This window comes from Oryctolagus cuniculus, chromosome 7, assembly GCF_051225735.1.
Source record: "Oryctolagus cuniculus isolate XC-2025 breed Fujian yellow rabbit chromosome 7, ASM5122573v1, whole genome shotgun sequence".
Classification (NCBI taxonomy): Eukaryota; Metazoa; Chordata; class Mammalia; order Lagomorpha; family Leporidae; genus Oryctolagus; species Oryctolagus cuniculus.
The window spans coordinates 130,391,039-130,404,388 of record NC_142873.1 but is presented as its reverse complement, the minus strand read 5'-3'; the positions used below and the strand labels follow the sequence as shown (position 1 = coordinate 130,404,388).

Here is a 13,350-nt window from a genome sequence, read left to right as displayed (position 1 = left end):
TTCATTTAAAAAAGTTACAGCAAGAGAGGGAGAAACAGAGAGGAGAGAGATCTTCCATCTGCTGGTTTGCTCCCCAAATGGTTGCAATGACCAGAGCTGGTCCAGGCGGAAACCAGAAATCATAGCTTCTTCTGGGTCTCCCACATGGTTTCAGTGGCCCAAACACTTAGGCCACTTTCCCAGGCTATTAGCAGGGAACTGGATCTGTAGTGGAGCAGCCAGGACTTGAATCAGTGCCCATAAGGGATGCTGGTACCACAGACAGCAGCTTAACCTGATGTGCCACAACACTGGCCCTCTGTTTTTTCTAGGTAACTTGGAAATTGTTCTGCAACTTATCTAAGGATATCTGGTCATCTTTGATATCTTCCTTTTTATGACTTTCTTCTTATGTCCTCACTTCCGGTTAATCACCAGTTCTTATCTTAATACCTCCTGAAATAAAATGAAGCTCACTGCTTAGTCTTGCTGACTTTCTTTGCAGTTGCTTTTTCTTAACAGTTTCTCAATGAAAGGCAGCATGGCTTTGCATTCTAGTGCAACTCTTTATCTCTTTGGGGACCTGCAGTTCTCAGAATGACTACTTTGGGCCACTCTAGTCTATGCCTCTGTCATTTCCCCTAGTGAGTAGAGGGGTCTTTCTAAATCATGCAGTAGCCAGAGAGAAATTGGGTGGTTATTTAAATTATTTTTTAAAAGGTTTATTTCTTTGTTTTAAATTTTTTAAAAAAATTTATTTATTTATTTGAGAGGTAGAGTTACAGACAGACAGAGAGAGAGAGACAGAGAGAAAGATCTTCCTTCTGTTGGTTCACTCCCCAAAAGGCGGCAATGGCCGGAGCTGCACTGATCTGAAGCCAGGCACCAGGAGCTTCTTCCCAGTCTCCCACGTGGATGCAGGGGCCCAAGGACTTGGGCCATCTTCTACTGCTCTCTCAGGCCATAGCAGAGAGCTGGACTGGAAGAGGAGAACCGGCACCAATATGGGATGCTGGTGCTGCAGATGGAGGATTAACTTACTGCGCCATGGCACCAGCCCCTAAAAGATTTATTTCTTGGGCCTGCTAGGATAAAATCGAATCCAGGTTGTACCTTAGTACACTACAAGGAAGCAGTGTGTACAGAGCAGGGATGCAGCAGTTGAAGATGTAGACAGTCTTTATCCTGAAGCGTGATTTTCAGTGTTGCAGAGATAAAACACAGAATGATAGGCAGTCACATCATAGCCTTCCCTTCCCTTCCCTTCCCTTCCCTTCCCTTCCCTTCCCTTCCCTTCCCTTCCCTTCCCTTCCCTTCCCTTCCCTCCCCTCCCCTCCCCTCCCCTCCCCTCCCCTCCCCTCCCCTCCCCTCCCCTCCCCTCCCCTCCCCTCCCCCCCCTCCCCTCCCTTCCCCTCCCCTCCCCTCCCCTCCCCTCCCCTCCCCTCCCCTCCCCTCCCCCCCCTCCCCTCCCTTCCCCTCCCCTCCCTTCCCTTCCCTTCCCTTCCCTTCCCTTCCCTTCCCTTCCCTTCCCTTCCCTTCCCTTCCTCTTTTTTTCTTTTTAAAGATTTGTTTATTTATTTGAGAGAAAAAGAACACTTCCATCTGCTGGTTCACTCCCCAGATGGCCACAATGGCTAGGGCTGGGCCAGGCTGAAGCCAGGAGCCAGGAACTTCATTCAGATCTCCCGCTTGTGTGGAAGGGCCCCAAGCACTAGGACCATCTTGTGCTGCTTTTCCCAGGCCGTCAGCGGGGAGCTGCATCAGAAGTGGAGCAACTGGGACTTGAACCACTACCCATATGGGATGTCAGCATCACTGCTGACAGCTTCTGCTGTCACAGCTGCTGCTTCACCCACTGTGCCACAATACCAGCCCCATCGTAATTTGTAAATTTGTCTGCTCAATTAGGTCACGGTATCCTGTCTGTTTAATACCAGCATCATGTCCTTTCTTGTGAGATTTATAATGGTTTCTACTCTTAAGTCTCCAGTTCTAGTCATTTGTCATTCTGAGTAGATGGGTTTTACAGCTCATCAAGCCTTGCTTTGACTCTTGGCCTTATACCAACTGTTGATGTTAAATCACTTAAGTTTTTCGGACCTCAGTTTTCTCATTAAATCTGTTGTGAAGACTTAATGATCTCACTTATGTGAAGGAGCTGTGGTAGTGCCTGGCCTGGTAATACTACTCTATTTACTTTTCTTATGATTTCTTTTCTAAAATATTTTTTTTATTTTTAAAGATGATTTATTTGAAAGGCAGAGAATCAGAGAGAGAGAGAGAAATCTTCCATCTGCTGATTTACTCCTCAAATGACCTTAACAGCAAGGGCTGGGTCAGGTTGAAGCCAGGAACCAGGGACCCAGTCCAGGTTGCCCACATGGGTGGCAGGGGCCCAAGCATTTGGACTATCATCCACTGCCTTCCCAGACCCATTAGCAGGAAGTTGGATTGGAAGCAGAGTAGCCTGGACTTGAACTGCCAATATGATATGGGATACCAGTGTTGCAAGCAGAGGCTTAACCTACTGTACCGCAATGCAGTGGGTTAGGGTCTTACTAAGATCTTAGGATCTTACTAAGTACCAGGCATAGTGCTGAGTGCTTCATGTACACGTTTTCCTATGATCCACATAACAGCTCTTTAGATTGATATTAGGATTATTTCCATTTTAAAACTGAGGACACCAAGGCTTAAAGAGCTTAAGTACCTTTTCTGTGATCTCACAGCTAACAAGTGGCTGAACTGCAGTTCAAACCCAGGTTGTCTAAATCTGAAATTCTTACCCATAACCTCTTTAGGGTTATTTTAGGTACTCAACAGATATGATTTCCTCCTGCTTGCCTTCTGTTGTCATTCCTGCCATATCCCAGCATCTGTTTCTGTATCTTTTCTCCTTTCCGTGCATCTTAGGGAAGAGAGACTTTCTGCATCTCCAGCCGTTGCGTCCCTGCTCTGCACACTGCTTCCTGACGTCTGGCACCTGTCTTCTGGCTTCCCCAGGGCTTTTTCCACCTCTTCATGTCTTCAGTTCCTTCCAACATCACATTTCTCAACAGGCAGCCATTGATTTCTCTTCATTTCTCATCTGCCACCCTCTCTTCAATCCTGATGTCTTTCCCCTCATTTGTCAGGGATTCAAGAGGACACATTTGTGATTGGTCCAGGACAGGCAAGAGTAAGAGGATAAGAAACACTGGGAGAATTCAGACCAGTTGAGCCTTACGTTCCCTGTAAACAGTAGGCAACATCATCTGCTGGGAGCGCAGGGGTAGGAAGACTGGAAAACCTTCTGTGGGGAGTTGGAAGGGCTGCTGTCCAGGAAGAAGTCAGGACTGGGAAAGGCATGCAAGAGTTGGCACCACTGGCAAGGCGATGAGTTTCTTTCTGCCATAGAATAACCGTTGTGAATGTGTGTGGGAAAGGAGAATGCCATGTTCATCCCAGGTCTAGGTTTGGCATTGCTTGTGTTATAGAAGGACAGTGGCTGATGGACTAGGTGTCTGATGCTTGTTTTTGTTTTTTTTTTTTTTCTTTCTTTTTTTTTTTTTTATTTGACAGGTAGAGTTATAGACAATGAGAGAGAAAGACAGAGAGAAAGGTCTTCCTTCCATTGGTTCACTCCCCAAATGGCCGCTATGGCTGGAGCTACACCGATCTGAAGCCAGGACCCAGGTGCTTCTTCCTGGTCTCCCATGCGGGTGCAGGTGCCCAAGCACTTGGGCCATCCTCCACTGCCTTCCCAGGCCACAGCAGAGAGCTGGACTGGAAGGGGAGCAGCTGGGACTAGAACCCGGCGCCCATATGGGATGCTGGTGCCACAGGCGGAGGATTAGCCAAGTGAGCCATGGCGCTGGCCCTTTGTTTTTTTTTGTTGTTGTTTGTTTGTTTAAGATTGGTTTATTTGAAAGGCAGAGTGACAGAGAAATCTTCCATGTGCTGGGCCAAGTCGAAGCCAGGAGCCAGGGACTCCTTCCAGATTTCTCATGTGGTGGCAGAGACTCAAGCATTTGGGCTGTCAGCAGCTGCCCTCCCAGGGGCACTAGCAGGAAGCTGGATTGGAAGTGGAGGAGCCAGGACTCAACACCAGCACTCCAGCATAGGATGCAGGCATTCCCAAGTAGCAGGTTAACCCTCTGCACCACCACTCCTGCCCTGAGTGCTTGGTGGAACATTGTTGAAGTGGCCACCAGTGAGGAAGCTGGGAGAAGCTGGTCTTGACAGCAGGGGAGTGCATGCATAGGAGGTTGCAACCCGCAAAGCCTTGACTCTGAGGCATTCCAGGGGCTTGCCGGTCAGTGGGTGAAGATTGCTGTAGTGCCGGCTGGCACTCCTGAGATGCGTCAGGGACTTACTGGGAATCTACTCTGTTTGAAGCAGTTTGCCAAGAACAAGGGCACAAAAATAGAAGAAGACACAATCTGTGCCCTCAGGGGCTTGTAGTTTCTAGAAGAAACTCACATAAAGATTTTCGGGAACTTAATGTAGAAAGGTGACCTCATCTATCTAGAGATCTCTGTGGGGAGAGTGAGAATGGAGCGTGGAGAATTCGCTTCTGGGGAACACCTTGCATGGAGGCAGGGGTCAGCTTTTCCCCACTGCTGCCCTGGCTCTCAGATTCCAGGGAGCTTTGTACACTGGGAACTCAGTGCTTTTTTCTTTTCCTTTAAGATTTATTTATTTGAAAGGCAGAGTTACAGAGAGAGAGAAGGAGAAACAGAATCTTCTATCTGCATGTTCACTCCACAAACGGCTACAATGACCAGGGCTGGGCCAGGCCGAAGCCAGGAGCCAGGAACTTCTGGGTCTCTCACGTGGGTGCAGGGGCCCAGGAACTTGAGCCATCTTCCACTGCTTCCCCAGGCACATTAGTAGGGAGCTGGAGTGGAAGTGGAGCAGCTGGGACTTGAATCAGTACTACAGGCTATGGCTTAACCCACTGTACCACAGCGCTGGCTCTGGTGCTTTTTTTCTTGGGTTAATGTCTCTTTGTCCCCAGGTGGAAGAGGCTGGGCAGGTGTTCCTGTTGATGAAAAAGGACTATAGAATCTCCCGAAATGTTCGCCTGGCGTGGTTCCTCAATCATCTACATCAGACTGTGCAGGCCACACCACAGGAGTTACTGGTGAGGCTTAAAGACAGGGTATTGAGGGGCTAGCCCAGAATCTTTTTTTGGAAACAGGTAGGAGGGAGGCCAACTCTGAGGTCTCAGAGTCTGGGAGGAGCGAGTGACTGCTAATTTGCATATGGAGGAGGGTGATTGGATTGTAGAGGTAGAGCCAGGGGTGGGGTCTCATCTTGGGTATGGAAGGCAGGTCCTGGGAAGAAAGGGGTGATTCTTCCCTGACCCTCTCCTTTTCTTTCCATCCTAATTGGCAGCTTCAGTCTGAGCAGGAGCTGGAAGTTCTCAGTGTGCTGCCCCCTGGGTGGCAGCCAGATGAAGCAGTGGTCCCAAGGCCATTCCTTCTCGTACCTTCCACCCGCGTCACCTTCCTGGCATGGCAGTATCGATTTGTCATTGAGTTGGACCTCAGCCCATCTACTGGCATTGTGGTAAGTGACTGGAAGGAGACAGTAGGGAGAATGGATGGGTAGGGGTGGGGAGGAGAGTGAGAGGCCTCAGGGAGATGAACAGTGATCTCAGCCCGCCACTGTGGGTAGAAGAAGGCTTAGAAAGGGACGGTGGGTGCCTAAAGACGGACCCCATTCCCTATGTGGCACTGCACTTGGGACATGATCAGCCCTAAGGTAGGAGTTTGCAGACCCGTGGAAGCTGCTTATCTCTGCATGCCCTTGAGCCATCTCTCTGTGCATCTCCTCAGGATGATTCTACCGGGGAGATCCTGTTCGATGAAGTCTTCCATGCCCTGTCCCGCTGCCTCTGCGGGCTGCTCCAGCCCTTCCGAGTGCCTGGATCTCTCATCGACTTCCAGCCAGAGATCTACGTAACTATCCAGGCCTACTCCTCCATCATTGGCCTGCAGTCCCACCAGGTACTGTTCCCCATCTCCAGGTTTGTCCACTCAGACCAGTTCATCGTCCTCTCCCTGCAGCCTGTACCAAAGTCCTCAGCACTGCTGGCTTCTTAAACCTGTTTCCTGCTCAGCCCCTGAGCCTCTCTCCCACTGAGGAGAACCAGTCCCTCCATGGACTTGAGGTCAGTTGGTGTTGACTGGACAAATGTTCCCCTGGCCCCTGCTGTAAACAGCCATCAGATGTCTGTTTCCTTTGTCGCCCCCACCTGCCAGTTCAGATGCTTTGCTGGTGTGCTGACTCCTGGCACTGCTCCCAGTAGGTGGTCTTTTGGAATACTTTTGTGATTTTAAAATACAAGAAAAACCCAGAAGCATAAATGGTTTAAAGGACAGAGGACGGTCAACTTCTTGGAGGCCCCATGAACTGTCGAGTGTAGTGCTGGCCACACAGATAATTACAGGGCTTATCCACCTCCCAGGCAGGCTATCACAAGACACTCCTTTTGGAGCATGGCCAAGTCTGTTACTGGAGTATCTCTTTTTGGCTTAGATAAGCCTTGGCCCAGTTTCCCCTCATGTGCTCTTAATCACCCTTAACTCAGAGACAGAGAAACTGTCTCTGATGGCTACTCTGTCACCTTAGCTGTGGAACTGGCTTCAAGAGACAGGGATGCCAGCAGCAGCCTCTGGGGTCTGAGATGCACAGTCATATGACTGGTGCCTGTCTGGATCCCAGGGTGGGGCCCGCCAGCCCCCTGCCTGAGTTGAAAGTGGTCTTCAAATACAGCTGTTGGCATGATGGTTCTGGGCCATATCCCTACACAGGCCAGGCTTGGTAGACCCTGACAGTCCTGCAAAGGTAATCATTCAAGATGTGGTTCAGGTGGGCAAATGCTGATGCCAGACCTAAACCAGGCCCAGGAAGATCCTGGAGCCACAGATGAAACAGGCACTGTGCTTGTCCTGGTGAGAGGAGATGAGGTTTGGTGGGGCAGATGGATACTGAAGGAGGTCACTTCAGCTGAGTGTGATAAAGGCGCTGATAAGTTATGACTCAGATGCTAAGGGAACACCAAGAAGGAGCATCTGGCCACGCCTGAAGCCTCTCAGGAAGCCTCTCAGGAAGCCTCTCAGGTGAATTGGCATTCAACCCAAGCCTTCAAGTAGGAGTTGAGGTTAACTATCCAACAAAGGGGCATTAGGCTTTCCAGGCAGAGAGCACGGCTAAAGCAAAGGCATGGAGCTGTGAACCTTGCACGCTCTGCCACAGGGGTTTTGTTCAGGTTTGACAGAGTCGAGTTCTGAGCCTGGGGAGGCAGTGGTGAAGAGGAGCCTGGAGACCTAAGTGGGGGCCAGTTACGAAAGGCCCTGAATCTCATGCTCAGGACTTCGTATCTAGTCTCTAGGGGAGCTCAGCCACCTGGGTAAGAGCCGTGGATCTGGAACCGCAGCCCGTGTTTGTTTCCTGGCCGTGCCACTTATTGACAGTTACTTAACCTCTGTGCATGTCTCTCTTCTCCACATGAGGGTATTAACAAGTACCTGTACTATATGCTGATTGAATTAATACATGTCAAGCGCTTAGAACCATGCCTACCACACAGAAAACAATGCAGTTAGCCATGAGTAATGGGAAACTGTAGAAAGTGTGCCTGGACAGTAACAGGATCAGGTTTGTGCACTGGGAGGACCATGGTCACTGTGGAGGACAGATCGGGGAACAAAACCTGGATATGGGGAGAAGAGGCAGAGAGGATGAGGCCTGAACAAGCACGGCAGCTGTGTGGGAAGAAGATTCAGTCCGGGAAGACTCCAGGGCCATGTGTCGTTCCGCAGCCAGCCTCTTCATTTCCTCTTTAGCTCCCTCAAGATGTGTCCTTCTGCTCTGAATAATGCCATGCCACATTTGTAATACATGTCCATTGTACAAGATTTCAAAAGAAAACTAAGGAGCTGCATTGTGTGCAGCAGGTTAAGCCACTGCGGCAATGCTATAATCCCAAATGGGCACCAGTTCAAATTCGGCTGCTCCATTTCGATCCAGCTCCCTGCTAATATGCAAGGGAAAGCAGTGGAAGATGGTCCAAGTACTTGTACCCCTACTACGCACTTGGGAGACTCAGGTGTAGTTCCAGGCTCCAGGCTTTGACCTAGGCATTGGAACTGTTTGGGGAGCAGATGAAAGATCTCTCTCTGTCTAGCCCTCTCTTTATATAACTCTGCCTTTCAAATAAATGAACGAATCTTAAAAGAAAAAGACAGTTAAAATGCAAAGAAAAGCAAAACTCACCCATATAACATTGCATGGAATTCGCTTCTAGTCCCTTTACCACTATCCCTTCATCCAGAGAGAGAGGGAGAGCCTTCAGGCCCATTCCTGACAGTTTGTTGTCCTGCTTTTTGAATGTATGATATGGGCATCCTTCTTGCTTGCTTTCTTTTAAAAATGTATTTAAAAGACCTAGAGAGAGAGAGAGAGTGCTCCTCCATCTGCTGGTTCACTCCCCATATAGCCACAATGGCCAGGTCTGGGCCAGGTTCAAGCAAAGAGCCAGAAGTTTTATTCAGGTCTCCCAGGTGGGCATCAGGGGCCCAGACACTTGGGCCATCCTCTTCTGTTTTTCACAGGCCATTAGCAGAAAGTTGGATTGGCAGTGGAGCAGCAGGGAGTCTAACTGGGATGCCAGCATTGTAGGCTTTACCCACTATACCGCAATGCTGGCCCCATATGGGCATTTTTCTATGTTGCTAAGTAGGGGCAGGAATGTGTGTTCATGGGGAGAACAAGAAGAGGATTGTGAGCTTAAAAATGAGAAAAATCCAAACTGGTCTCTGAATGCTTCGAAATCAAAAGTGTGAAAAAGCATGAGTCTGGACTGGCACTGTTGCACAGTGGGTTAAGCCCCAGCATGTAGCACCCAGCATCCCATATGGACGTTGGTTCAAGTCTCAACTTCTCCACTTCCAATCCAGCTCCCTGCTAATGTGCCTGAGAAAGCAGCAGAAGATGGCCCAAGTGCTTGGGCCCTTTCACTGCAATGGGAGACCATAATAAATCTGGCTCCTGGCTGTGGTCTGGCCCAGACCTGGCCATTGCAGCCATTTGGGGAATGAACCAGCAAATGAAAGATTCTCTCTGCACCTCTGCCTTTCTGTGACTCTGTTTTTCAGATAAAAATAAATAAATCTTTAAAAAAGCATGAGTTAGAATAAAACAGGCTTTTCCTGGCAGATGTGGGACAGTCTGCATCCTGAAACCCAAGATGGAAGGAGTTGAAGGTCTTATGGCGCCCCCATGTGGGGGGTTTAAGGAAGCCCAACGTGGAGTCCCATAGCAGAGAGAAATTGGGAGCTCAGATTAAGGTGATTGATGACTGAGGCCCCTGGGCTGAAGACTGATGGAGTAAGTGGCCTGATGAGGGGGAACTGGTTGTGGAATTGTGCCTTAGATCCCAGCAGGCAGGAGTGTCTAGAGGAGCAATGGAGAACCAACGCAGATGTCAGAGGTCCAGTCCCACCCGACCGTCATGTTGTGCTCTTTCCCTGTGTCTCTCAGGTGCTGGTGCAGGGCTGCCTTTTGGACCCGTCTCAGCGGGAGGTGTTCCTGCAGCAGGTGTACGAGCAGCTCTGCCTCTTTGAAGATAAGGTGGCCACCATGCTACAGCAGCAGTATGATCCCCAGAGCCAGGTATGTGGGAGAGAAAGTGGGCCCAGGCCACCTAGGGAAAGGAGACGCTAAGGACAGAGAACAGAGAGGAGAAGAAGCCAGATAGACATGGGACAGAGGGCAGAAAGGGGCTAAGAGCCAGCAGCAGAGTGAGCACAGGCCGGACACACTAGTGAGTGCTCACAGCAGTCTCCCTGCTGAAACGAGATACTCAGAGTCCCAACCCTGTCCCCAGATTTGTCCAAGGAAAACGTGAACGCAAGTGCATGCTCTGTCTTAGCTCCTGTCCTCGAGTGGATCTGAGAAGGTGATCGTGGGTGGCCTTGATCTCTAGGTAGTATTTTGTACCATCACTGATAAAGCTCCTTGGCCTTACTAGTCTTATGTGTCTCATCACTGGAGACCCCAGAAGTAGCCAGGTGGATTGCAGCTCTGTGGCCTGAGACTGATAATGTCTTTTGTCTGACGTATAAAGTATTTCATAACAGTGTTAGAAAAATAATAGAACAGGGCCCTGATTGGCAAAAGTTGGAAAGCCCTGTCCCCGGTGCCAGATTCCCTGCCTCAGCATCGGCGTCTGAGCACCCACAGGAGAGGGAGCAGAGTCAGGACTCAGCTGCCTAGTGCTGGGGTCAGGGTCCTCACAGGACGAGGTCTGTCTAGCCTGCCAGCACTGGGCTATAAATTCTGGTTTTGCAGCAACGTTCTCTGTCTCATCCTGTCTATTCTATAACTTGGGGCCAGGCCGAGGACCGATCTCCAGACTCAGGGGAACCCCTGGGCCGGAAGGTGGGCGTCTCCATGGTGACCGCTGATCTCGGACTGGTCAGTATGATTCGTCAGGGCATCTTGGCGCTGCAGTTACTGCCCTCAAACTCTAGTGCAGGTCAGTAGAAGGAATGTCGGATGGGGAACCAGGGATTTGGGAAGGGTGGGGATATCAGCAAAGGGAGGGACTCCAGGGGAAAGGATTTGTTTCCTTGTTTGTAAACTGTCAGTCTGCATTAGCACGTATCTCGAGCGTCCACTGCCCTGACAGCCACCAGGGAGCAGGTGGAAAGTAGTAGAGTGCCGAGGATGTTACTTGGAGGAGATGGTGATCTTGCACTCAAGGAGAAAGCTGGAGGGAGGCAGAGAAGGAAAGGTGCTTAGGGCCTGTAAAATCCCTTGCAGGGCAGACACTGAGGTCCTCAGAGTGCTGTCAGGTGGGTGCTTCCCTGTGACTTTGGCCTGTCTGGTGTCTCTGGGTCTGAGGGTTTTCTTCCTGCCCCAGGTATCATCGTGATCACAGATGGGGTGACCAGTGTCCCTGATGTCGCAGTCTGTGAGACGCTGCTGAACCAGCTGCGCAGCGGCACTGTGGCTTGTTCCTTTGTGCAGGTGAGGCCCCAGGAAGGCGGGGCGGGAAGGACGGTATCTCCTGGAGTTGGGTACGGCCAGTTACTGTCTTGTAGGCAACAATTTCTTAGGTAAACTGATGAGGTACTTACCCTGTGGTGTTGTGTCTAGGGCAGGACAGGTGGCAGTGGTGGCAGAGGACTGGTTTCTGTCTTCTTTCCTTAGTCGTGGGGCAGGGGGTAGCATGTGACAGTAAAAGGGGATGCAGAATTTGGAATCTGAGTCAGTTCTAGTCCCACCCCCCTCCCCCATCAGATTAGTCATTATTTGTAGTTTTTCCTGCAAGGGTCAGAAAACCCAACTCAAATTAACCTAAGTGAGGCCAGTGCCGCGGCTCAGTTGGCTAATCCTCTGCCTGTGGCGCCGGCACCCTGGGTTCTAGTCCCGGTTGGGGCGCCGGATTCTGTCCCAGTTGCTCCTCTTCCAGTCCAGCTCTCTGCTGTGGCCCAGGAGGGCAGCGGAGGATGGCCCAAGTGCTTGGGCCCTGCACCCGCAGGGGAGACCAGGAGGAAGCACCTGGCTCCTGGCTTCGGATCAGCGCAGCACCGGCCGTGGCGGCCATTTGGGGGATGAACCAGCGGAAGGAAGACCTTTCTCTCTATCTCTCTCTCTCACTGTCTAACTCTGCCTGTCAAAAAAAAAAAAAAAAAAAAAATTAACCTAAGTGAGGAGGGAGGAAACATATTCCGGAAAAAGCAGCTAATTTGGATTGATGGACTGAAGGGTAGGGGCAGAGAGCTGTGGGAACAAAGCTGGGAGGGAAAGCACAGACCAGAGCACAAAGAGCCATTCTCTTCAGTGAAGGGGCGTGAGCACCATCCTGTGGGTGACATGGATGCATGCTCCTGGGAGGAAAGTCACTAGTCAGGTTAATGTCTCACAGGGTCACTCCTGCAGGGTGAAGGGCAGGACTGAGGACAGTTCATCACAGTGGCCAGGTGACAGGTTCAGGGTGTACCTTAGGGTAAAATCATTGAGAAAACCAGGAGGTGGAGTTAGCATGACTGATGATGATGTTCAGCAGGATGGAGAGAGAGGGTGGATGGGTGAGGGAGAAGGAGGTTTAAGGAGGTCTCCAAGGTTTCTGACTTCAGTGATGGTGTAGAGGCAGGCAGAGCAAACAGGAAGAGAGGCAGCCGGGGTAGGGTGAGAACAGAATGTGCATGCTGCATCCGAGGGGCCATGGTTCGACCTGGTATAGCAGTTAAGAACGTCACCTTTGGAGCGAGGCCTGCCTCATCTGAATCCTGCCCACCCCCCCCATCCCGTTAGCTGTGTGACACTGGGCACATCACTTCATCTCCAGGTCGAATTTGCTGGGTGAGATGATTTAAGGTATTTTAAGACACCTTTTTAAGGTACTTAGCGTGGTGCAGTTACTTCATAAAAGGCTGCTATTTGTAGCAGTCAGCAGCTATGTGTGTAGACGCGGATGGTCAGGAGACCTCACTGGTTGAGAGGGATTTGGGATTTGCCAGGCTCTAGAAGATAACTTGAGAGAGAGTGTCCCAGAAGAACTTTGGGGGTATGCCAGTGTTTTAAGGTCTTTCCTAGGAAGAGGGCCCAGCAAGGAATGAAGAGAAATAGATGGAAAAGAATCAAGAGATTTGGGTGGTGTTGTGGCGCAGTGGGTTGGGTCACCACTTGGGATGCTCCAGTTCCAATCCAGCTCCCTGCTGGTGTGCCTGGGACAGCAGCAACAGATGGCCCAAGTGCCAGAGCCGCTGCAACCCTCGTGGACACTCAAATGGAGTTCCAATCTCGTGGCTTCAGCCTGAACTGGCCCTGGCCATAGGGGCCATTTGAGGAGTGAACCAGCCGATGCAAGACCTCTGTTTCTCTTTCTCTGTCACTCTGCCTTTCAAATAAACAAATATATCTTTTTTTTTTTTTTTTAAGAGATTCTATTGTTAGAGAAGTCAGAGTTTTTAGAAGAAAGGAGTAACTAACGTTGTGAAGTATGGCAGAGAGATCAAGTAAGGAGAGGAATGACAAGTGCCCTTTGGACTTGGTGACTTGGAGGTCATAGGCTCTGAAGAAGTGCGGAGGGAAATGATTGTAGTGGGGTTCAGAGTGGATTGAAGAGAAGGAAGGAGAGAAAACTGTTGACACAAGAAATTTGGCTCTTGAAACCAAGTGGGGAGTAAGAGAGAGAATCGTAGCCAGAGAGTACAGGGTGGAAGGAGGGGTGTTTGTTCTGTTTAGTTTTGTTTGTTTTAAGCTGGAGACTAGCAGTTTGACAACTTGTGGAGGAAGGGTAGTCTGCTAGAGGAAGGTCCTTAAGTTGACAAGAGGGCTCCAGAAATGGGGGTGGGGGAGGGGGCCTTTTGG

At 50.3% G+C, this 13,350-nt stretch overlaps 1 protein-coding gene across 8 annotated transcripts in view; it reads left to right on the top strand.

Moving 5' to 3' along the window:
• Window positions 1–13,350, top strand: part of SZT2 (SZT2 subunit of KICSTOR complex) — a 50,163-nt gene that overhangs the window by 6,293 nt on the left and 30,520 nt on the right. For 7 of the 8 annotated variants that reach the window (XR_011390751.2, XM_051856595.3, XM_008265405.5 and 4 more), the window contains exons 2-7: window positions 4,979–5,104; window positions 5,359–5,532; window positions 5,802–5,972; window positions 9,511–9,642; window positions 10,366–10,507; window positions 10,895–11,001. Coding sequence is in view for 6 of the 8 variants with exons in the window: in XM_051856595.3 (XP_051712555.3) it covers window positions 4,979–5,104; window positions 5,359–5,532; window positions 5,802–5,972; window positions 9,511–9,642; window positions 10,366–10,507; window positions 10,895–11,001 (852 nt within the window). In the remaining 2 variants the exon portion in view is untranslated. Of the gene's footprint in view, window positions 1–4,978; window positions 5,105–5,358; window positions 5,533–5,801; window positions 5,973–9,510; window positions 9,643–10,365; window positions 10,508–10,894; window positions 11,002–13,350 lie in introns of those variants that run through there. The other variant, XM_070078621.2, reaches the window with a different exon arrangement.